The 22,923-nt window shown below is 42.2% G+C and overlaps 1 protein-coding gene across 1 annotated transcript in view; it reads left to right on the forward strand.

The window, feature by feature from the left end:
* The window catches only part of LOC117356010 (coiled-coil domain-containing protein 178-like), a 31,829-nt gene extending 9,273 nt beyond the window's left edge, over positions 1–22,556 (forward strand). Inside the window, exons 3-5 of the mRNA XM_033935249.1 lie at positions 6,801–6,940; positions 16,420–16,454; positions 22,428–22,556. Coding sequence (XP_033791140.1) covers positions 6,801–6,940; positions 16,420–16,454; position 22,428 — 176 coding nt within the window. The 3' untranslated portion in view covers positions 22,429–22,556. The remainder of the gene's footprint in view (positions 1–6,800; positions 6,941–16,419; positions 16,455–22,427) is intronic.
* The last annotated feature ends 367 nt before the right edge of the window (positions 22,557–22,923 follow it).

Below are 22,923 nucleotides of genomic sequence, written 5' to 3' on the forward strand. Positions count from 1 at the left end.
CCTTAATAGGGTTATGAATTGCATAAACATGTTTTATGCTTGTGATACATTTCAAAAATAAAATTTAAAACCCCCCATCATATATCCCTGAAAGTGAGCAATGAAGGAAGTTTCTATTTTGTGCCAGCTATGTCCTAATGATACAGATTGTCCATTGTCAGAGATAGGATGCTGAGTGAGATGGAGCCTTAGTCTAACATAGCATGTACTGACAGCCACTCAAGCTCTAACCACCATCACAGTGTACTTTATATCATTGTTGTAGGAGATCATGATTGTATATCAAAATCTTTGAGGAGGAACTGACATTCTAGAGATCTGAAAATTGAGGGGATGGCATAAGGATGAAGGTTCACCCAGTACACCCAATATTCTTGAACTGGCCATCCACAAAATACCTATAAAATTAGACTTAAGGAAATGTGTAAGCCTTCGGCCCATTCATACTTGACATGATCAAAAAAAGTCTCTCTACGGGCTTTATGCCTTCATCATGGAAATCCGCTCTAGTATTTCCTAAACTCAAGCAAACAAACATATACGAAAACCAAATCACCAACTATCAACCAATTGCTAACCTACCTCTTCTAACAAAAATAACTGAAAAACTATCCAACTTTGCCGAAAAAGCTAACGCCCTTCACCCCTACCAAACTGGATTTCGGAAAAATCATTCTACTGAACTATCTCTCATTGGCTTGACAACTTCTATCCTTTGCTTCAAAGACCATCACAAATCCTCCATTATGATTTCACTAGACCTTACCTTCGCTTTTGACACCATTGATCACCCTCTTCTCCTAGCCTTGAATCCATTCGCATTTCCAGCACAGTTCTGCAATGGTTCTCCTACCTCAACAATCGAAGTTACAAAGTCAGTTTTAATAACTCTACTTCTACTATTGCTCAAAACTATGGAGTCCCCCAAGGCTCAATCCTCTCTCCTCTCCTCTTCTCTTCAACATTTTCCTGACTCCTGAGTTTTGCTGTCTGGCGAAAACAGCACAGGACAAATAGGGTGCACAGGCCATCCTGGGATGGATAGTTTTTATTTGATAAATGCAAGTATAAATAAAGATTTTTCTACATGCAGACACCTACTTTTCATATGATTCGTGGCCACAAAGTTAACAATGCACTTGTGGTAAGTAAGGCCAATGTCCAATTAAGAGCATATGAAAAGTTAGGTGCAGAGATATAAAAAATAGAATATGGATTGCAGTCAGGGCCAGAAAAACACTAGGGATTAATAGTAAGAATAATCCTAATAATATTTAGTATTTATGTAAATTGTTGGATAAGCAAAATTATAATTGGTTGCATATATAAAATATCTGTAGAGGTGAGGGTAAAAATTATAAGGGTTCTTGGTTCTTTTTGTTTAAGTTTTCCCACTTGAAGCCTTGTGGCTTAATTAATACCAGATGGCTCTTAGCCTAGTATTGGTAAGGAAGAGATAGAGGATATCCCATTCCTGAGCAAGACAGTTTGTATCTAAAGATATGTACTTTCATAATAATTATCATATAGGTGTATCTATGTGTATGTGTGCCCTAGATCCAGGAGAGAATGAAATGTGTGATAATATGATTATACTTAACTTAAAATCTGTACATTTATAAGATTCAAGAACTTGGGAAATCCTGAGGGAACTGGATTTTCCAGACATATGGAGTTTGACTTAGATGACCTTTAGGGGTATCATGGAAACTAGCTGTGGAATGTGAAAGAGCGGCAAAAGTTTGAGTATTGTAACTTTCTTTTAATTTTATAATCCTGTATTAGGTTTTAGGAAGAATAATCTTTGGGTTTTATTCTTCACAATAATTAGAAACATAGAAACATAGAAAGATGACGTCAGAAAAGGGCTATAGCCCATCAAGTCTGCCCACTCTACTAACCCATCCTCTTAGGTCTATACCTAGTGACCAATTCTTCAGATTGACCCTCGTAGGGATCCCACATAGGCATCCCATTATTCTTAAAGTCCAGCACGCTGCTGGCCTCGATCACCTGCACCGGAAGCTTATTCCAACGGTCAACCACTCTTTCTGTGAAGAAATACTTTCTGATGTCGCCATGAAATTTCCCGCCCCTAAGTTTGAGCGGATGCCCTCTTATGGCCGAGAGTCCTTTGAGAAAGAAGATATCATCTTCCACCTCGATATGTCCTGTAATTAAGCAAGTAAAACAAAGTAGGAAGGCAAGAAGTCTCTTGAATTGTGTTGGTTTAAGCATCTGAGATCTCAGGTGAATATAAACACAGCCAGATGCAAAGGGGGGCTGTGTCTGGGCTTTTTTGGTATCTGTACTAGTGCTGCCCGATTCAGGAAAAATATTTTAATTCGATTCAGCCTATTGAATCGATTATTCAATTTGATTTTCCTGCCCAATTGGGTATTTTTTTCCAAACATTCTGGTCGGTTTATTTTATAGCCTCTTCACCCCCTTTGCCCTCTCCTACCCACACTTGCACTGTGGTGTAACCAAAATAAACAAAAAAGACTTTTCCTCTCTCTGTTAAATCCTAGCTCACGCTCGCGGTCTAATACTAGCTCTGGCAGGATACAAGTTTCAAATCTGACACATTGTAATCACAAAACAGAAAATAAAATTATTTTTTCTACATTTTGTTGTCTGGTCATTTTTCAAATCATGTTGGTCCCAGGCTCTGCAACAAACGCCTTATGATAACTCGCTTGCCAGGGTCCCTTGCCCATTTGTCGTTTTTTTCTTTTTCCGTGGTAACCATCCATCTTCCATCTCTGTCCTCCCCTTCCATTTCCCTTCCCTTCCCCGGAGGTCTGGCATCTTTCCTTTCTTTTGTCTCTATTCCCGTAGCTGCAGTGATAGACCCAATCATCCCCAGATACACCATCTCTCCTTTTGTCAAGTACCCTTTCATCCAGCATCTCTTCCTCCTTCCCCACCTGTTCTCCCTTTCTCATTCTAACTACCCTCCTATCCAATATCTCTATCCCCCCCTTACACCTTCCCTTGTGTCCAACTTCTCTCCCTTTCTGTTCCTTCCCTTCCTAAATCCCATTGTCCACATCTCTCTCCCTCTCCTCTGTTTTTAGATCCATTATTTCTTCTATCCCTCCCCCATCTCCCCTCTCCATGATCTCCCCCAAGTCCATCTCCCCTCTCCACCATCCATCTTCCCCCTCAACCAAGTTCACCTCTCCCATCCATCTTCTCCCCATCTCTCTCTCTCCAGTCCACCAACTCCCCCATCTCTCCCTCTCTCCAAGTCCATCTCCCCTCCATGACCTCCCTCAAGTCCATCTCCCCCCTCTTCCCATCCATCTTCTTCATCTTCCCATCCATCTTCTCCAGTCCACCAACTCTCCCATCTCTCCCTCTCCCCAAGTCCATCTCCCCTCCATGACCTCCCTCAAGTCCATCTCCCTCCCCTCTTCTCATCTATCTTCCCTCCTCTACCAAGATCATCTCTCCCATCCATCTTCTCCTCTTCTCTCCTCCAGTCCACCAACTCCCCCAAGACCATTTCCCCTCTCCCCATCTACCTTTATTTTCCCATTACAGCATGTTGCCAGTGGCGGTAGTTATTTAGCGATCCACTTCTGCCACCACTCCTTGCATCTTCTCTCCACTGCGGCCCACCATCAGTGAAAACTTCCTGTTTCCACTTGGGTAGCTGAATGGAGAGAAGATGCCCGGAGTAGTGGCAGGGTAGTGAATCACATTCACTACTGCCGCTTTTGCCTGGCTGTGGTGGAGAGGAGAAATACTTCCGGCCGGGGAGGAGAGAGCCTTGCTGCCAGCGATCTGCACGCAGAGGTCCATTCGGGCTTTCCCTCTGCCACCAGAGTCCTTGCTTCTGATGTAACTTCTGGTTTTGCAAAACCAGAAATTACATTAGATGGAAGGATTCCAGTGGCAGAGGTCTCTAGCAAGGGTGCCAACGAATCGGTAAGTTCGATGTTTCCCCGATTTGAATCAATTCACCCGAAATGAATCGGTGAATCGATTTGAATCGCGAATCGGGCAGCACTAGTCTGTACCAGTCTGTACCAGTCTGTTAGCTTTACAAAGACATAGTCAGACACTGTCGGTTTTGCAGACAGAGACAGAGCCGTTTTGATTCAAACTTTTGAGAATGCTGGTTAATAGGATACATTCTTGTCTAAGGGTTCAATTATTGTTTACCTACAATAAATAAGTTTTGTATTTCTTTGGTAAAATTTTAACTTAAGTGGAATTAAATCTATACATTATATTAAAATATATACATTATAATGCATATTTTAAGTAAATTATTGTAACCAAAATAATTGTTATATCTTGTAAACCTTTTCTTTAAGCATGTTCCTTGTAAAAGCCATGCCCCTTACCATGTATGAAATGTATAAAAAATGCCTTATATGGGAAGGGAAAATATTTCAGTCAATCATATGAAGGTAGGGACAGATGTATATAAGTGACAGAATTCATACGACATATTGGAATTCTTCCATTTAGCAAGATGGCATTACAATGCTGCAGAAAGAGTTCTCATTGTACAGATATAATCATATGCATGAGCCTGACTGATATAAAATGTCATGAAATGACTTCTAAATGAAATATTTTAATTGGCCATAGCGTGTCTGTGCAATTACTAAAAACCAATGGGGGCATGTTTAGACAGGATAGTATAGATTCATATTTACTCCTCTACTCTCTCTAGTATAATCTATAGGCTTTACTGTGTTCACATATGCCAATGATATTCAACTACTTCATCCCCTTACCTCTACATCCACTGAAGAAATAATCAAAATCAACTCCAAACTCGACAAAATTAGTTCCTGGCTCCGGCAAAATAAACTGTCCTTGAACATTTCTAAAACTATAGGTGTCCTTTTTCCAACCTCTACCGATGAACGCCTATGTGTACCTATCTGTATTGACTCCTCCCCCATTCAAATGGAGAACAAAGTCGAACTTCTTAGAGTCATCCTTGACCACAACCTCTCCTTTCATCAACAAATTAGTGCGGTTACCCAGAAATGTTTTCATAAGTTAAGGCTCATTCGTTCTATCTCCTCTCTTCTTGACCCCTCTTCTATCAATATCCTGATTCATTCCCTTGTAATTTCAACTTTAGACTACTATAACACTCTATACCAAGGCATAACCCAGAAAGAAACCCGCTGCTTACAGTTACTGCAAAATACAGCCATCAAATTAATCTACCACGCAAAAAAAATATGATCACGTCACACCTCTCTGTCAAGCACACTGGCTACCCATTACACATCGTCTTACTTATAAAATAATCCTTCTTACTTTTAAAACAAAAAAACTCATACCAGCCAGCTTCCATTGATAAAATTCCATATGCCTCTAACAGGACCTTACGATCTAGCGACCAAAATTTACTCACAATTCCTTCAATACGGGTTCTTTTTTATGATACTACCCGTAAATCCATCTTTTCTGTTACTGCGCTCCCTCTCTGTGGAATGTACTTCCTACCGACCTCCAATTAGAAACCATTTACTCATTCAGACCTACTTAGGCAATCAAACGCTTCTCTTGAAGCGAGTCCCCCCCTAATGTATTCCCCTTTCACCTCCTATTACTTTTATTTTCCATCTCAATGTATTTACTAACTTCCCCCCCCCCCATTTACCTTCTCGTCTCATGTACGTTAATGTGCAATTGCTCCCCTTTTTCTTTTGTTTTTTTTCATCATAGCAATTATATTATTTTATCTCATTTACAACTATTTATTTTAAAAAAATTTTAAAATTATATTTCATTGTTAACCATTTAGATCTGTTTGATAAATGTTATATCAAAAATAAAGAAAACTTGAAGGATATGATACAAGATCATATCCTCAAAGGTAGCAACAATGCATAACACAGAAAGAATGCTCCAGAACAAGAGATTTGGAGGAGGTAGATTCAGGAGCAACACCAGAATATTTAAGGGTAATGGATATTTGGCATCTTCTACCAGGAGAGGTGATGGTGACAAAAATGGTAATGGGAAACTTTAAAAGAACAGGGGATAAGCACAAAGGTTCTCATGTAGCAAAGATGAGAGGGGAAGAGCAAAAATCAGATGGTGTTTATGGTATTCCATGAGAAATGAAATTGGGCAGACCAGATAGACTTTACGGCCCTTGCCTCATTATAGTTTATGCCATTTCAAGTTTGTAAAGTATTTATAAAAATTGTATCTGCTAACTTCTAGCTGGGTAATATTCAGCCCAAGGAAGTCAGTGGTTTCATAGCTTCTGATAGCAGTGGGCTTATATTTAATGCTGGGCCATGTTCAGGTATCAGCACTGAATATCCAGGTATTTGGCACACCTAGAAGTTATATGGATATCGTCGGATATTCAGTGCTGGTACTTGCATATCCAACTGAGCAAAAAGAGGACTATTTATATGCAGTCCTGTCTGGTTAGGTGTGTAGGCATCTCTGCTGAATATCATTGATGCCCATATATCATCCAGCTCTGCCTTGACTCCATCCCTGGACCACTCCAGCACTAACTGGACAGCGCTGCAGCGATCGCGCTAGAGTTTCAGCAGCATTGTGCTGTTATGTGCCACATAATATTCAGAATGTCCTATTCAAAAGGTTTAAGTGAGCAGGAGCTCCTAGCTACTTAAACACACTGAATATTGACTCCTAAGAATTTTGGCAGTATTGCCTATATTCAGCATATTCCAACTGTTTGTTGGGGCTGGATTTACCTCTTTATAAATCTGAGAGAATTATGTAGTGTTACTAGTGCTTTGTTGAAAATGTGTTTAAGTTCTTTTATGTATTTTCAGACACAGGCAGAGAAACAGTCTTAAGGCATCCCACCAAGCGTAGAAGCTGTGCGATGGTGAATACCCCTTCACCTTGTGTTCATAAGGCTATTCATCACATTGAAGAGCTTAAAGTGAAAATAGAGAAATGGATTCAGCAGGTATGTAATGTTTCATGTGGAGGGGCATTTTCGATAGTACATCTAAGTCTGAGTATGGACATTTTGGGAAAAACATTCAAAAATCCAGTAGAGAAATTTTTTTGTATTTATTTATTTTAGGTATTTATATACCACCTATCAAGGTTATCTAAGTGGTTTACATTCAGTTACTCAATTTTCAATTCAGAAAAAGGTCTAACTTTTTTTTTTTGTTTTGAAAATGATCTTTTCCTAGATGTTTATGAGCTTAATGCATCTGTCTTTTAGGACCATTTTAGAAAACAAATCGTCTAAACCAGGGGTGTCAAAGTCCCTCCTCGAGGGCCGGAATCCAGTCGGGTTTTCTGGATTTCCCCAATGAATATGAATTGAAAGCAGTGTATGCAAATAGATCTCATGCAGATTCATTGGGGAAATCCTGAAAACCCGACTGGATTCTGGCCCTCGAGGACCGACTTTGACACCTGTGGTCTAAACGGAAAACGTGCACACACAACATGGGACATGGAAGCAGCCAGCATTTTAGCAGAGTGGCCACAGAGACATTACAACAGAGTATAGGGCACTCTAGGGAGTACTGTAGTGAACATCACATTAAAAAGTATCAGGTACACTTAAGCCGCTTATATTGTATGGTGAGCCCTCCTAAACCCATCCAAAACTTAGGGGTCTTTTTACGAAGGTGCGCTAGTGTTTTTAGCGCATGCACAAGATTAGCGTGTGCTATCCGAAAAACTACCGCCTGCTTAAAAGGAGGCGGTAGCAGCTAGCGCATGCTAAAACTGCTAGCGCACCTTTGTAAAAGGAGCCCTTACTGTACACCACAATAGCCCTTATGTCTGCAGATGTCATTTTTAGAAACATAGAACATGATGGCAGAAAAGGGCCACGGCCATCTAGTCTGCCCACACTAATGGCCCACCCCCTAACTACCTCTATGAAGAGATCCCACATGCCAATCCCATCTTTTCTTAAAATCTTTTCTTAAAATCTGGCACGCTGCTTGCCTCAACTACCTGTTGTGGAAGATTATTCCAGCGATCAACCACCCTTTCGGTGAAGAAATATTTTCTGGTGTCGCCATGAAATTTACAGTAGGTAAAGGTACAGTAGGTACAGAAAGGTACAGTAGGTTTCTGGTAGATTTTGGAGGGCTCACCATACAATATAAGTGGGTTATGCTGAGATGTGTACCTTGGATTTTTTAATGTGACGTTCACTGCAGTACTCCCTAGAATGTCAAGTTTTATCAAGTTTTATTTAAAATTTGATTGAACACCTATCCAAAATTCTAGGCGATGTACAATGATTAAAAAAAGGGGAGGATAAATTCTAAAAACAAAAATATAATACATTCAAAATGCATAGAATCACATACCATTAAGATCATAGTATCACATATATTAAACGAGAGTTGAGGGGGTAGAACTACAATAAGTTATAGGAAAGAGAATATGAATGGGAAAAACAATAGGGTATAGCTGGATCCCTTGTAAGTAGAGAAGGAAAAATCAGTATTCAAAGGAGTCTTTGAAAAGAAGTTATTTTAATGCTCCTTTGAATTTATCTAGACTTTGTTCATCTCTGATATAAATTGGCAATGCATTCCAAATCATAGGTGCAGTTATTGAGAATATTGATGTCCGGCGAGTGTTTATAATCTTTAGTGAAGGTACAAAAAGCAGAAGTTGATTAGTAGATCTTAATGTTCTGTTAGTGTCGTGTGTAATGAGAAATTTATTAATAAAGGCTGGTTCCTTGGTTTTTAGGGTTTTGAATATTAACAAGATGAATTTATAGGTTATTCTGTGCTGAATTGGTAGCCAATGGGCTTTTTTTTTTTCAGTTCAAAAAATTTTATTGAGTTTAGTAGATGAAGTAAACATGAGGAAATATTATTGGTATTAGGATTGGTTATATTGGTAGCCAATGGGCTTTCTTTAAAAGGGAAATGACGTGATCGTATTTCTTTGAGTTAGTAATGACTTTAATAGCTGTGTTTTTAATTAACTGAAGGCGTCTAATTTCTTTCTGACATATTCCTTTGTATAGGAAATTACAATAATCTATTTTTGAAATTATAAGAGAATGGATCAATATGTTTAAAGATGATGGTTCCAGGATCTTTGCTAATGATTTAATCATTCTGAGTTTGTGAAAACAATTTCTGACCACAGCTCCTATTTGTGCACGATAATTTAGCTTAAAATCGATGATGACATCCAGAATTTATACTGTACTAACTGAATCGATTGGTGTGCTATTGATACAGATTGGGGATGCAAGAAGATGAATACTGTCTTTTCAAGGAGGGATACTGAGGTTCTTTAAACCATTCATTAATATGATCTAACTTCAGGTTTATGGCGTTAATGCCATAATTGTTAGATTGATCAATAGGATGAATGATCTGAATGCTCCTTTGCTCTGCTGAAATGACTCTGTGGCCACCTGAAGCTGTCATACAGGCTAGAATGTATTGCTTCTTTCAGATCTTTGGATAATAATAATAATAATTTTATTTCTTGTATACCGCTATACCGTGAGGTTCAAAGCGGTTTACAGTAGATACAGTAGAGATGCAATTAAGTAAGATAATTAAAATGAAGAAAAAGTACTTAGAGTTCCCTGACTGTCCCAAAGAGGGTCAGTGACCTCTGGGGGAATAAGGGAGGGTTAATGCCTTAATCTCGCCAGTGGTCATCTGGTCAGTTTGGGCATCTTTTTGGCCCTTTTAGTTTTTAAAACAGGTCTAGCCCCAAATGTCTAAATGGTGCCCTGGACATTTTGTTAAATGTTTGATTATCACAGCAAAACATCCAAGTCCTAAGCCTGCCCAAACTATGCCTTCAACATGCCGCCTTGGAATTTAAGCAAACAAGAAGCGACCAGCCTAGAAAGATGTCTAAAATATAGGTTTTGAAAATGGTGATTTGGACGTTTTAGCAAGAAAAATATCCATAAGAACATAAGAAGCGCCATCTCCGGATCAGACCTTCGGTCCATCATGTCCGGCGATCCGCACACGCGGAGGCCCTGCTAGGTATACACCTGACTTATTTTATATCCAACCATATCTTTATATGCCTCTCTCAAGGAGATATGCATCTAGTTTGCTTTTGAAGCCTAGGACTGTCGATTCCGCAATAATCTCCCCTGGGAGAGTATTCCAGATGTCAACCACTCTCTGTGTGAAGCAGAACTTCCTGATATTAGTCCTGAACTTGCCCCCCCTTAGCTTCATTTCATGTCCTCTTGTCCGTGTCAAATTGGACAATGTAAATAATCTTCTCTGCTCTATTTTGTCGATTCCTTTCAGTATTTTGAAGGTCTCGATCATATCCCCACGCAGTCTCCTTTTCTCAAGGGAGAACAATCCCAGTGTTCTCATTTTAAGTCGATCCTCATATTCCAGTTTCTCCATACCCTTCACTAGTTTAGTTGCTCGTCTCTGCACCCTCTCCAGCAGTTTTATATCCTTCTTTAGGTAGGGAGACCAATGTTGGACGCAGTATTCCAAGTGGGGTCTGACCATTGCCCTATAAAGCGGCATTATAACTTTCTCCGATCTACTCGAGATTCCTTTCTTTATCATGCCCAACATTCTATTTGCCTTATTTGCCGCTGCTGCGCATTGTGCCGACGGCTTCAGGGTCCTATCTATCAGTACACCCAGATCCCTTTCCTGTTCACTTTTTCCCAGAGTTGCACCTGACATTCTGTACTCGTATTCCTTATTTTTACTGCCTAAATGCATTACCTTGCATTTCTCCACGTTGAACTTCATCTGCCATTTCTCCGCCCATTTTTCTAACTGACACAAATCGCTCTGGAGTTCCTCACTGTCCTCCTGCGATCTGATTGCCCGGCAGAGTTTTGTGTCGTCTGCAAACTTGATGATCTCACTGGATGTTCCGTTTTCCAGGTCATTGATATAAATATTAAAAAGGATCGGCCCAAGTACCGAGCCCTGGGGTACACCACTAGTCACTTTCTCCCAGTCAGAGAACTTCCCATTTATGCCCACTCTCTGCTTCCTGTTTTCCAGCCATTTGCCTATCCATCTTTGTATATCTCCCTCTATGCCATGGCTTTGTAGTTTCCTGAGAAGTCTTTTGTGTGGAACTTTGTCAAATGCTTTCTGGAAGTCCAAGTATATTATGTCCACCGGCTTTCCACTATCAATTTGCTTGTTCACGGTCTCAAAGAATTGGAGTAAATTTGTCAAACACGATTTCCCTTTCCTGAATCCATGTTGACTGGGTTTCATCAAGTCGTGTGTGTCCAAGTGCTGAACTATGCTATCCTTGATCAGTGATTCAATCATCTTGCCTGGGACAGACGTAAGACTCACAGGTCTATAGTTGCCCGGTTCTCCTCTCGATCCTTTTTTGAAAATTGGCGTGACGTTCGCTTTCCTCCAGTCGTCTGGTATCTGACCAGTTCTGATTGACAGGTTTGCAAGTTTTTTCAATAACTCTCCGATTTCAACCTTCAATTCCTTCAAGACTCTCGGGTGAATTTCATCCGGTCCAGGGGATTTGTCACTTTTAAGTTTGTTGATCTGGTAGTATATCTGATCTAAGTTCACTTCAACTATGGTGAGGCTGTCCTCTATTTCTCCTGTAAACAGTTTCTCCGCTTCAGGTATTGTTGAGGTGTCCTCCTTCGTAAAGACGGACGCAAAGAAGGAATTTAGTTTGTCTGCGATTTGTTTATCTTCCTTGATGTACCCTTTTCTTCCCTTGTCGTCCAGGGGTCCCACTGCCTCTTTTGCAGGTTTTTTCCCTTTCACGTATCTAAAGAAGGGCTTGAAGTTTTTGGCCTCCTGGGCTATTTTTTCCTCATAGTCCTGTTTTGCATCCCTCACCACCTTGTGACATTTCTTCTGTTCATCTTTATGTTTGTTCCAGGCTTCGGTTGTCTTCGTGCATTTCCATTTTTTGAAAGAGTCCTTCTTTTCTTTTATGGCTTCCTTCACCTGTATGGTAAGCCATGCCGGTTCTCCTTTGCCTTTAGTTCTCCGATCTTTGGAAATCCTTGGAATGTAGAGATCTTCTATAGTATTTTTCAATAGGCACCATGCCTGATCTACTGTTTCAAGTTTGTCCACCATCTTCTCGAGTCGTTTTGTTACCATGGCTCTCATGCAATCGTATTTACCATTTTTAAAGTTTAAGGTGGTGGTTAAGGTTTTGGCATGTTTCCCTTTCCCGATGTCAAGTTTAAAGTTGATTACATTGTGATCACTCGTTCCCAGTGGAACCATGACTTCTACTTCTGTTATCGGTCCGGTGAGACCATTTAGGACCAAGTCCAAGGTGGCGTCGCCTCTTGTCGGCTCTTTTACCATTTGCTCCAGGAAGCAATCCCCTAGCACCTCCAGGAACTTGGCCTCCTTGCCACAGTTGGAGGCTCCTAGTTTCCAGTCTATTCCTGGGAAATTGAAGTCTCCCAATATAACTACATTGCCTGTCTTGCATACTTGTTTGATTTCCTCCATCATTTCTGAGTCAGTGACCTCCGCCTGTCCTGGGGGACGATAGTAAAGGCCAATTTTTGTATCTGCGCCATTGTGACCAGGAATTTTGATCCAGAGGGACTCCAGCTTCTCTTTCCTGTCTGTTGTAATCATTCCAACAGAATCTATTCCTTCCTTAACATATAGGGCAATACCTCCACCTTTCTGCCCTTCTCGATCCCTTCTATATAGTTTGTATCCCTGTAGTACTGTGTCCCATTTGTTTTCTTCATTCCACCATGTTTCTGTTATGCCAATGATATCCATGTTCTCATGTCTTGCTATCGTCTCTAGTTCTCCCATTTTGTTTCCTAGACTTCTAGCATTTGTATACATACATCTAAGTTCCCTTCGTGTTACCTTTTTGGACCTTCTACTCTTGGCTGTCCTTACAGTTTCATTTACGGTATCCTTTACTGCTCCTGTGTTATCTCCCATGTTTGCTGTGTGGTCATCCCCTCCTGTGTCTGAGTTGTCCCTTCCTGCTTGTTCTCCTTTGTTGGCTGTGAGGTCGACCTCTCTTGTGTATGAGTAGTAGTCCTTTGTTCCTACGTCGGGGCATCCTGTTGTCCGTGCCATCGACCGGTGGTCGACTGTCGGCTTTCCCCTGTCCTTCAGTTTAAAGCCTTCTCTATTGCTTTCTTCATGTTGCCTGCCAAAACTCTTGCTCCTTCCTTGTTGAGGTGTAGTCCATCCCTTCTGTAGTACTTGCTTTTTCCCCAGAACGCCGTCCAGTTGCGCACGAAGTCGAAGCCTTCGTCTTCGCACCATCGTCTCATCCAGGCGTTGATCACTTGCAATTCCCCTTGTCTCTTTCCATCTGCTCTTGGTACAGGGAGGATTTCAGAGAAGGCCACCTTCACCTCCCTGATCTTCAGTTGTCTTCCGAGTGAGCGGAGCTGGCCCTTCATCTCTTCCCTGTCATACTTCCGCCCGCTCACATCATTTGTTCCTACGTGGATAAGCACAGCGGTGTCCACTCCCCGTGCGCCATCTATGATCCTGGAGATCCTGTTGGTCACATCCTTTACTCTTGCTCCAGGCAGACAGGTGACGACTCTGTCCTCTCTTCCTCCTGCGGTGTGGCTGTCCACGTGTCGTATAATGGAGTCACCTACGATGATCCCCATCTTCTTTATTCGGGAGTTCCTTGGGGGGCGTAGGTCCACGTCCTTGGAGTAGGGCCTGTCATCTTCCTCCAATGATACTCTTGAAATTGTTTCCTGTTCTTTGAGTGGGGGGACATCTTCCTGTGCTCTCACTATTCCTCCTGGTGTGCGGTTGTCTCCTACCTCGTCTTCGTTTTCTTCTGTGTTTGCATGGGTGTCTTCTCTCCTCACTTGGGTTTCCTGAGTACAGTTTTCCAGCCCTGGGATCTCTACGTGGTGCTGATGGGCTTCCTCTATGAACATTTCTAGATCCTTGACCTCGTCGTTTGGGCTGTGCTCCACTAGAATCTTCTCCTGTGCTCGGATTCTGTCTTCGAGTTCCATCACTGTTCCCTCCAATAGTCTTACCTGCCATTTCAAGCTATCCATCTCCATGCATTGATCGCAAATGTATGCCTGGATCCCCAAAGGGAGGTAGTCATACATATTGCAGTCGATACAGAAGACAGGAAAGCTCATCTTCTGACTTCCTTGGGCTTCCATTTCGTGCTTCACTCGTGGGTTGTCTGAGTGATTTGTTGTGACCTACTGCTGCTCTTTTTCCTACTGATCCTACCTCCCCCTTACCTTCTGACTTCCTGACTGCAGTCTTCCTATTTGAGTGAGTCAGTTTGTGTTACAGTGCCTGTGCCTTTGTGTGCTTGTGTCCCTTTCCTGCTGCTTCCTTGTGTTTCTTGCCTTGTTGTCTCTCTCGTGTGTGCTGTCTCTGCTCTACCTCACCTTGATTGTATGTGCGGGTTGGTTTCTTTTGTGTCTGTCTCTTCCTTATCTTCTGTGCTTGTCGGTTCCTTACCGGTCTGTTCTCCTCTGGTGTTCTTGAGAGTAGCGCTCGTCCCTTGCAAGGCCCTTCGCACCGCTACCCCGAGCCTACTGTCCTCCTGCTTTCTTCGGTGCTCGGCACCAGCGCTGCCTGTCTCCTCTGCTTCCTTATCCCCTTTTCTCCTCTCTCTTCGGCACCGCGTGTGCCGCGCTGGCTGCTGGGCGTGATGGACCACTGGTCTGACCCAGCAGCGGCAATTCTTATGTTCTTAAGGTGGAGCGGGAACATCAGTGATTGAGTACCTGTGCATGTGATCTCATATCCAAATCATTACACAAACTTGAAAATTTCTCTCATCACTAAAAGCATCATGAGATAAAGGACTGAACCAAAATCTCATGTGTTCCTCTCAGCCCAAATACCATTCATAAATCATGAATCAGATAAAAACAGCTCCCTTCTGAAAACAAACAAACAAATAGGACAATTAAACTCCCATCTCAGAATCAGAAGTTAAAAAAAAACCACAACACCCTGCCTGGAAATAAATAATAGGAAATTCGGTAGGGTTTCCAAGAATTTATTTTTAAGAAAAACATTAAAGGATTAATTTTATAGCTGCTTGTTTATGCAAAATAGCATGTGTATACTATTCCCTGACCTAGTACCAACACATCTTTTAAAGTGTGGGTATACTTGTAACTTTGAACACTACCTCTGCAAATTTATGCAAGCTGCTACTTTTCTCCACAAACCCCCCTCTTCCTGATGGCTAACATTATCATCTTCCACAAACCCCTCTTTCCCGATGACCGGTGCCACTGTTTTTGGCACACCCAGCTGGCATTCGGCTTTTATCCTCCCTTCCCAATCTGATCATCAGTGGCACTACTGTCCCCCCTTCCCCCAATGTCTAGAGTTTCTGTCCTCCACAAACCCCCCTCCACCCCCCATGGCCAACACTACCATTGTCCACAAACCCAACCCTCCCTCAATGAAAACTGCTACTTTCCTCCACAAACCTCTCTTCCCTGTTGGCCGGCGCTACCATCCTCCCCCCACCCAGCTAGCATTAGGCTTTCCTTTCCCGTGATCAAAGAAGCTGACATCGATGTTCTGTGCCATGCCAGAATGGAGCCTTGAGCTTCTGTGCATACTCAAGGTTTGCCGGTTCCTGCTCTCTCTAAGAATCCCAGAGAGGGCGGGTGCTGGCAGGCCTTGAGTATGTTCAGAAGCTTTAAGTAGTAAAGCATTCTTCCACTGTAACTTCAAGTATTGAAAGAAATTAAACAAATTATTTAGTATCCAAAATTAGCAGAATGGGTTTCTCGTTCTTTTTTGAATCAAAGAAAAAAATGTTTCCTGCTTACAGTCTCACTGTCAACAGTTGTAGGTGCCTGTATGAGAAAATATTCAGTATGAATAGAAACTGATTAGTAGGCAAACAATAGGCCTGAATTTTATTTTCAATTCAGTGAGCAATTTTGTAAGAGGGTGTCTAGGCAAAAAAATCTAAAAGAGGTGCTTATTTTATCTGTTTTATAAAGGTAGTATAGGTGCATATGTGCCCTTATAAAATAGGCAAACAGAGCCATCCCCAATATCTCACAAATTCATACACACAAATTTACACCTGTTCAACGAAGTGTATTTGGTCTGTGCATATAATAAAACAGGTCCAAGAAAAGTTCATTCAACAGCTGAACTTTACAAAAGGTCAAGAACTGAAGTTTTCTGGATTCTACATATTTAAAATGTATAGAATAAAAATAGATTGTTATAGTTCATTGTTTCTTAGAACAATGTTTTTGGAACTGGTCCTGAATAGTTTGATTTTCAGTATGCATTTCAGATCTATCTTATGTACATGTATATTCATTGTGGATATCTTGAAAATCAGAGTGACTAGAGGACTCTGGGACTAGTTTGAGAAACACAATGTTCAGATGTTCTAGAGCAGTATCACATTATGATGTATTACAACAGACCTTAAATATTTCATGTGAAATTTTATCTATTTTATTTGCAGCATGAAGATGAAACTGATAAACATAAAGATGTATGGTAAGAACTATCATTAATACTATGTAGCCTTGTAGATTGTTAACTAGATTAACAGGGTCATTAAAAGAACAGGAGTGGGGGAGAGAGCGCATTGTGGAAGGTGTGAAGGATTATTACCTGCTGACCTCCCTGTCTTCACAGCGTTTTAAAGCTTCAAAAGTGCCGTGATTTGGACAGGCATTGAGAGGGTCACCTATACCATCAAAGAGGCCCCTGTCATCAGACATAAAATACTGCATCCTCTGTGGCTTAGTCGAGAGAGAGCACATTGTGGAAGGTGTCTGGTGAAGGAGAGTGGGCACCAGTGTTCCCTCTAAGCGGGCGGGTGTTGTGAGCAAACTTTTTTCACTGTGAGCTAAAAATATCGGGCGCCAGCAAGTTATGAGCCAAATAAATATGTTGCTTTCTACCACAGAACTTCCTTACGTTTGTATGGAATCTATCCCCTTTCAACTTTAGAGAGTGCCCTCTCGTTCTCCCTGCCTTAGCTACTAAGTCTATTCCCTTCAGTACCTTGAATGTTTCTATCATGTCCCCTCTCAATCTCCTCTGCTCAAGGGAGAAGAGGCCCAGTTTCTCTAATCTTTCGCTGTACGGCAACTCCTCCAGCCCCTTAACCATTTTAGTTGCTCTTCTCTGGATCCTTTCGAGTAGTACCGTGTCCTTCTTAAAGTACCAGTGCTGGACGCAGTACTCCAGGTGAGGGCGTACCATGGCCCGGTACAGCAGCATGATAACCTTCTCTGTCTCTTCAGTCCAGCATCTGCCCCTTCCATTCACTGTCTGTCTTTCCCTGCCATCTCTCCTCCTGCCCCCCCCCACCCCCCAATTTGGTCTAGCATCCATCATCTTCCTTCTGTTCCCCTCATGGTCTGGCATCTCTATCCTTCCCTCCCCCCTGTGGTTTTTAGCATATCTCTCTTCTCATTTCCTCCACTCAGATCTGATCATTCTCTGCTCTCTCTTCCCTTTTCTTCTCTGGTCTTCCTTCTCTATTTTCTGCCTCCATCTAAATTAAATTCTTTCTTACTATTTAGTCCCGTTTCCCTCTTTTCACTGTGTCTACACACAGCTTGTCACCCCTTTCCCTCACCCCTCCATTATCTTACTATTTTCTTCCCCCTTTATTTATCTCCTCCTTCCATCCAGTATGTGTTCTTTCCCCACTTCCATTCAGCATCTGCTCTCCCTTCTCAACTGACATCCATCTGCCTTCTGCTCTCTCTCCCTTCTTCTCACTTCCATCATCTCTCCCCTTCTCTCTCTCTCTCATCTCCTCCATTCCATCATCTGCCCCTTCTCTCTCTCTCTCTCTCCCCCCCCCCCCAACTTCCATCATCTGCCCCCCTTCCCCTCACCTTTGTGGGTCACTTTCTTTCCCCTGAGGGTGGCTCATGTCACAGGGGAAGCTTTGGCCGAGCAGAACCGCTTGATTGACAGTGGAACTTACTTGATTGATGTCGATGCTGGGGCCCGTTGCCGTTTGAAGGAAAAAAAAAAAGGTGGAAAAAAGGAACCTGTAAAGGCGAGAGGAAGGGAAACCTCCAGGACAGCTGCTTTTTGCCCTCCTTCAGCGGCCCAAGAGTTCAGACCAGCAGCGGCAGCTCTGTATGCTTTTAACTGCCGGGACTCCTGCCTTCCACCGCGTTTGCCTCCTGCCTTGTCTCCGCACCTCCAGACCAGCAGCGGCAGCTGTGTATGCTTTTAACTTCGGCACAGAGCTGCCCCTAATCAATAGTTTAGCGCGGTTTCATGAGGCAGCCTCGGGGCCTTTGATAGCCGGCCCGCTTCGATGATGCGATGTGGGCCGGCCTAGCAAAGGCCCCGAGGCTGCCTTATGAAACCGCGCTAAACTATTGATTAGGGGCAGCTCTGTGCCGAAGTTAAAAGCATACACAGCTGCCGCTGCTGGTCTGGAGGTGCGGAGACAAGGCAGGAGGCAAACGCGGTGGAAGGCAGGAGTCCCGGCACAGCGACTGCAACAGGAAGTTGCAAGTCAGCTGACGCCGGCCTTTCGTTGCGGCGGGGACCGAATCCTTCGCGGACCGGCAAGATTTTGTTTGCGGACCGGCGGTTGAAGAACTGTGCTCTACACTGTGTGCGCTGTGACGAGAAACATGTGCGCTGCGAGGTAATATTTTGTGCGCGTGCGCACGTCAACGCAGCTTAGCGGGAACACTGGTGGGCACTGTGATTATTTTCTGCTGCTCTCCCTGTCTTCATAGCGTTTTACAGCTCCAAAAGGGCTGTTATTCAGGCAGGTATTGAGAGGGCCACCTTGTGTAACTGGGCCCCAAAATTGGTCCCAGTGCTTCTAGCGATGCCTCAGATCTTTCAGATAGTATCCTATACTAAAATGCCTCAAGTTACTCTATTAGCTGAAGGTCTGGAAAGCTCTGAAGAGAATAAACAGGAAGGGTCCTTAAAAGGCTTGTGGCAGATTAATATTAGGATAGAGAAAATGTTGAAATCAGTCATAACTCAGTCTCAAGAATTTTCAAAAGAGGCGGTCAAAAAACTTGAGAATGTTGATTTCAATATAAAAATTTTAGATGCACGCACAACTAAGGAAGACAAACAAGTTTTTAACCTACAAGCTGTTTCCATGTCAGTTATGAAAGATTCCCATTTTATACATGTTAAATTAGAAATAATGGAAAATGCCAGAAGGGCATGGAACTTGCGTTTAATTAATTTTCCTGAAACACATTTGATATCCCCTGAGATTCCTTTTTGTAAGTATTTCAGGGAGGTATTAGGGTTGACTAATTCATAATCAATACCTATTTCATCACTTTATTATATTCCCAAGAAGCAAAAAATTATAGTGGAGCAAGGATTAGATCAAATTGGCTTCTATTGATATAAATTTGACAGAATTTTTGGATGATTCACTGGACACAATGCAAACCAGGTCTACTCTCTTAGTCTAATGTATTAATGAGAGTGATAAGGTATTGATAATGAAATTATACTTTAAGAATAAACAAGCAATGTTTTGTGGTGCTAGAATCCAAATATTTCCGGATGTGGCGAGATCGACCCAACTTAGACAAAATGCCTTTTTGGCTATAGGCTGGTGGAATCTGGAGCCACATTCTTTCTGAAATATCCATGTAAATGTTTAGTAATGTCTCAAAATAAGAAATAATGTATTTTTTGCTCCATAAGACGCACCTGACCATAAGATGCACCCTATATTTAGAGGAGGAAAACAAGAAAAAAAACATTCTAAACCAAATTCTCCCTGCCAGGCTCTGCACCCAACTCCACACTCCTTGTCAGGCTCTGCACCCTGTCCCCCCCTCCCTGCCAGGCTCTGTACCCTGTCCCCCCCCTTCTGGTGGTCTAGTGATAGGCCGGGACAGAGCGGGCAGGGACAGGGCACAGAGCAGGCAGGCCTAGTGACAGGCAGGCAGGCCCTGTACCCCCCAGTACCTTAAATCATCCCCCCACGTACCCCCAGTACCTTATTTAATCATCCCCCATACCTTTAATCATACCCCCTTGTAGCTTTTTTATCATAGCCCCCCTTGTATCTTTTTAATCATACCCCCTTGTTACCTTTTTAATCATACCCCCCTTTGTACCTTTTTTTATCATAGCTCCCCTTGTACCTTTTTAATCATATCCCTCATTTGTACCTTTTTAATCATACCCCCTTTGTACCTTTTTTATCATAGACCCCCCCTTGTTCCTTTTTAATCATTTGCCCCCATTTGTACCTTTTTTTTATCATACCCCCCCTTTGTAACTTTAAAAAAAAACAACAACCCGTACCTTTTTAAATTCTTCCATCCCTCCAAGGCTCTGCATTATTTTCCGGCAGCAGGCACACGAGTCAGGAGCCCGGAGGTCAGACGCGAGCTTTCGGCTTTCCCGCCTGGCCCCACACCACTCTGAATGGCTGCCAGCAGTTCTCACGAGTCCTGCGAGAACTGCCACCAGCCATTCAAAAAGTGGCGCGGGCCCAAGCAGGAGTGTGTAAAGCTTGGCCTAACCGCTGCGCTCCTGACTCATGTGCCTGTTGCCGGAAAATAATGCAGAGCCTTGGAGGGAGAAATATACGCTGGACCACCTGGCTTGAAAAAGGTATGGCGGTGAAGACAGCGGCAGCGGGGGGTTTGTTTTAAAAAGGTATGTGGCTTAAAAGTGGAGTGGCTGCAGTGAGGGGGGTTGCAATTGAACAGGGGAGGGGGCGGCAAGGCAGTGTTTAAAAAGGTGGTGCGGCTGAAAGGTGGTGCGGCTGCGGGGGGAGGGGGGTTGCAATTGTCTGGGGGGGAGCAGCGAGCGGTGTTTAAAAAGTTGGTGCATGGGGGGAGGGTGTTGCAGCCATATGGGGGATTCAAATTTTTCACCTTTGCTTCATAAGACGCACCAGATTTCCACCAACTTTTGGGTAGAAAAAAAGTGTGTCTTATGGAGCAAAAAATAAGGTATATGTTTCTTGATCCGCTCATTTGGAACATTTTCTTGCGATGTCCTGTAGGGGTTAGTGCTGGGACCACTGCTGTTCAATATATTCCTTAATGTCCTGGAAGTAGGGACGAAGTGCAAAGTTATAAAATTTGCGGATGACACAAAACTCTCCAGTAGGGTTAGAACTGTTGAGGAATGTGAAGAACTACAAAGGGACCTGAGAGAATGGGCTAATAAATGACAAATGTGCTTCAATGTAGAGAAATGCAAAGTCTTGCACATGGGGAAAGGAAACCCGATGTACAACTACAAGATGGGGGGGATGGTATTGGGGAAGAGCAACCTAGAAAGAGACTTGGGGGTTTGGGTGGACCAAACAATGAAGCTGGGGGTGCAATGTGCAGCTGCCTCAAAGAAGGAAAACAGAATGTTGGGCATTATCAAAAAAGGAATCACTACCAGAATCAAAGAAGTTATCCGGCCTCTATATCGGGCGATGGTGCACCCGCATCTGGAATACTGTGTTCAATACTGGTCGCCGTACCTTAAGAAGGATATGGTGACACTCGAGAGGGTCCAGAGAAGAGCAACAAAAATGATAAAAGGCATGGAAAATCTTTCATATGCTGAGAGGCTGGAGAAACTGGGGCTCTTTTCCCTGGAAAAACGGAGACTTAGAGGGGACATGATAGAAACTTTTAAGATCATAAAGGGTATAGAGAAGGTAGAGAGGGACAGATTCTTTAGACTGGCAGGGGAAACAAAAACAAGAGAGCACTCAAGAAAATTGAAGGGAGACAGATTCAGAACAAATGCTAGGAAGTTCTTCTTCACTCAGAGGGTGGTGGATACCTGGAATGCGCTTCCAGAAGAGGTGGTAGAGCAGAGTACGATTTTTGGTTTCAAAAAGGTGTTGGACAAATTCCTGAAGGAAAAGGGGATTGAAGGGTATAGTTAGAGAGGTACTATACAGGACAAAATGTCACGGACCTGGGGGGCTGCCGCGGGAGTGGACTGCTGGGCACGATGGACCTATGGTCTGACTCGGCAGAGGCAATGCTTATGTTCTTATTCTTAATTTCTTTTGGTAATTTGAATTGTAAGTTATGATGTTTTGCTGAAATAGGAGTTTAAATTGTTTAAAGCCTTCTAAAGTGAAGGGTGTATCTATCCTTCTTTGATTTCCTTAATATTACTTTATGTAAAACTCTGTCCCCAAATAATGTGGGCTCGATGGGATTTTCTTGTTGATTTATCATTAATTTAAGTTGTATATATAAGTTTGTATTCCCATTCCTGTATACTTGATTGATATATTTGAAAATTTCAAAAAAAAAGAGAAAGAACAGGAGTATATTATGCAAATGCATGTTTCCTCTAGTAAGGTACAAGTTATGAGGCTAGGTGAAAAAAAATGGTTATTTTAGAAACAGTTCAAAATGATCATTATACTGATCATTATATCTAATTGAGGTGTCATATAAAAACTGCAAACAAACACTAATATTTATTTATTTAATTCATTTTCTCTTTCGTTCTCCCCAACAAACTCAGAATGGGTTACAGATTAACATGCATAATATACAGTCAAATGGTTTACGGTGACTTGCCTCCTCCCCTCTATCTGCAATCTTCAGCCGTTAGCCCTCGCCCACGGTTGGGATCCAGAGATCATCTTCAGCCAGTTGACTGTCATCAAGGTTCATCTCGGCCATTTTGTCCTGCTGTTGGACCGCTTTAGGACTTTGAGTCTTTTTAATTTATTTTAATTTTATTATTTTAATCTATTTTAATTTTATTCTTTTGTATTATTTAAATTGTATCCTTCCATCACCATTCTTGGAATTTTGTTATATCTTTACTATTTCAATAATTGTTTATTCAGGTACTTTAGCTAGATTGTGAGCCTTTGGGTCAGATAGGGAAGTTCTAAGTACCTAATTTTATTTTATTATAATCTGTTCTGGGCTCCTGTGGAGGACGGGCTATAAAAATGAATAAATAAATTTGACATTCTTAACATACATAATATGTATGTCAGCGAGTTACA

This window comes from Geotrypetes seraphini, chromosome 2 (assembly GCF_902459505.1).
Source record: "Geotrypetes seraphini chromosome 2, aGeoSer1.1, whole genome shotgun sequence".
NCBI classification, from domain to species: Eukaryota; Metazoa; Chordata; class Amphibia; order Gymnophiona; family Dermophiidae; genus Geotrypetes; species Geotrypetes seraphini.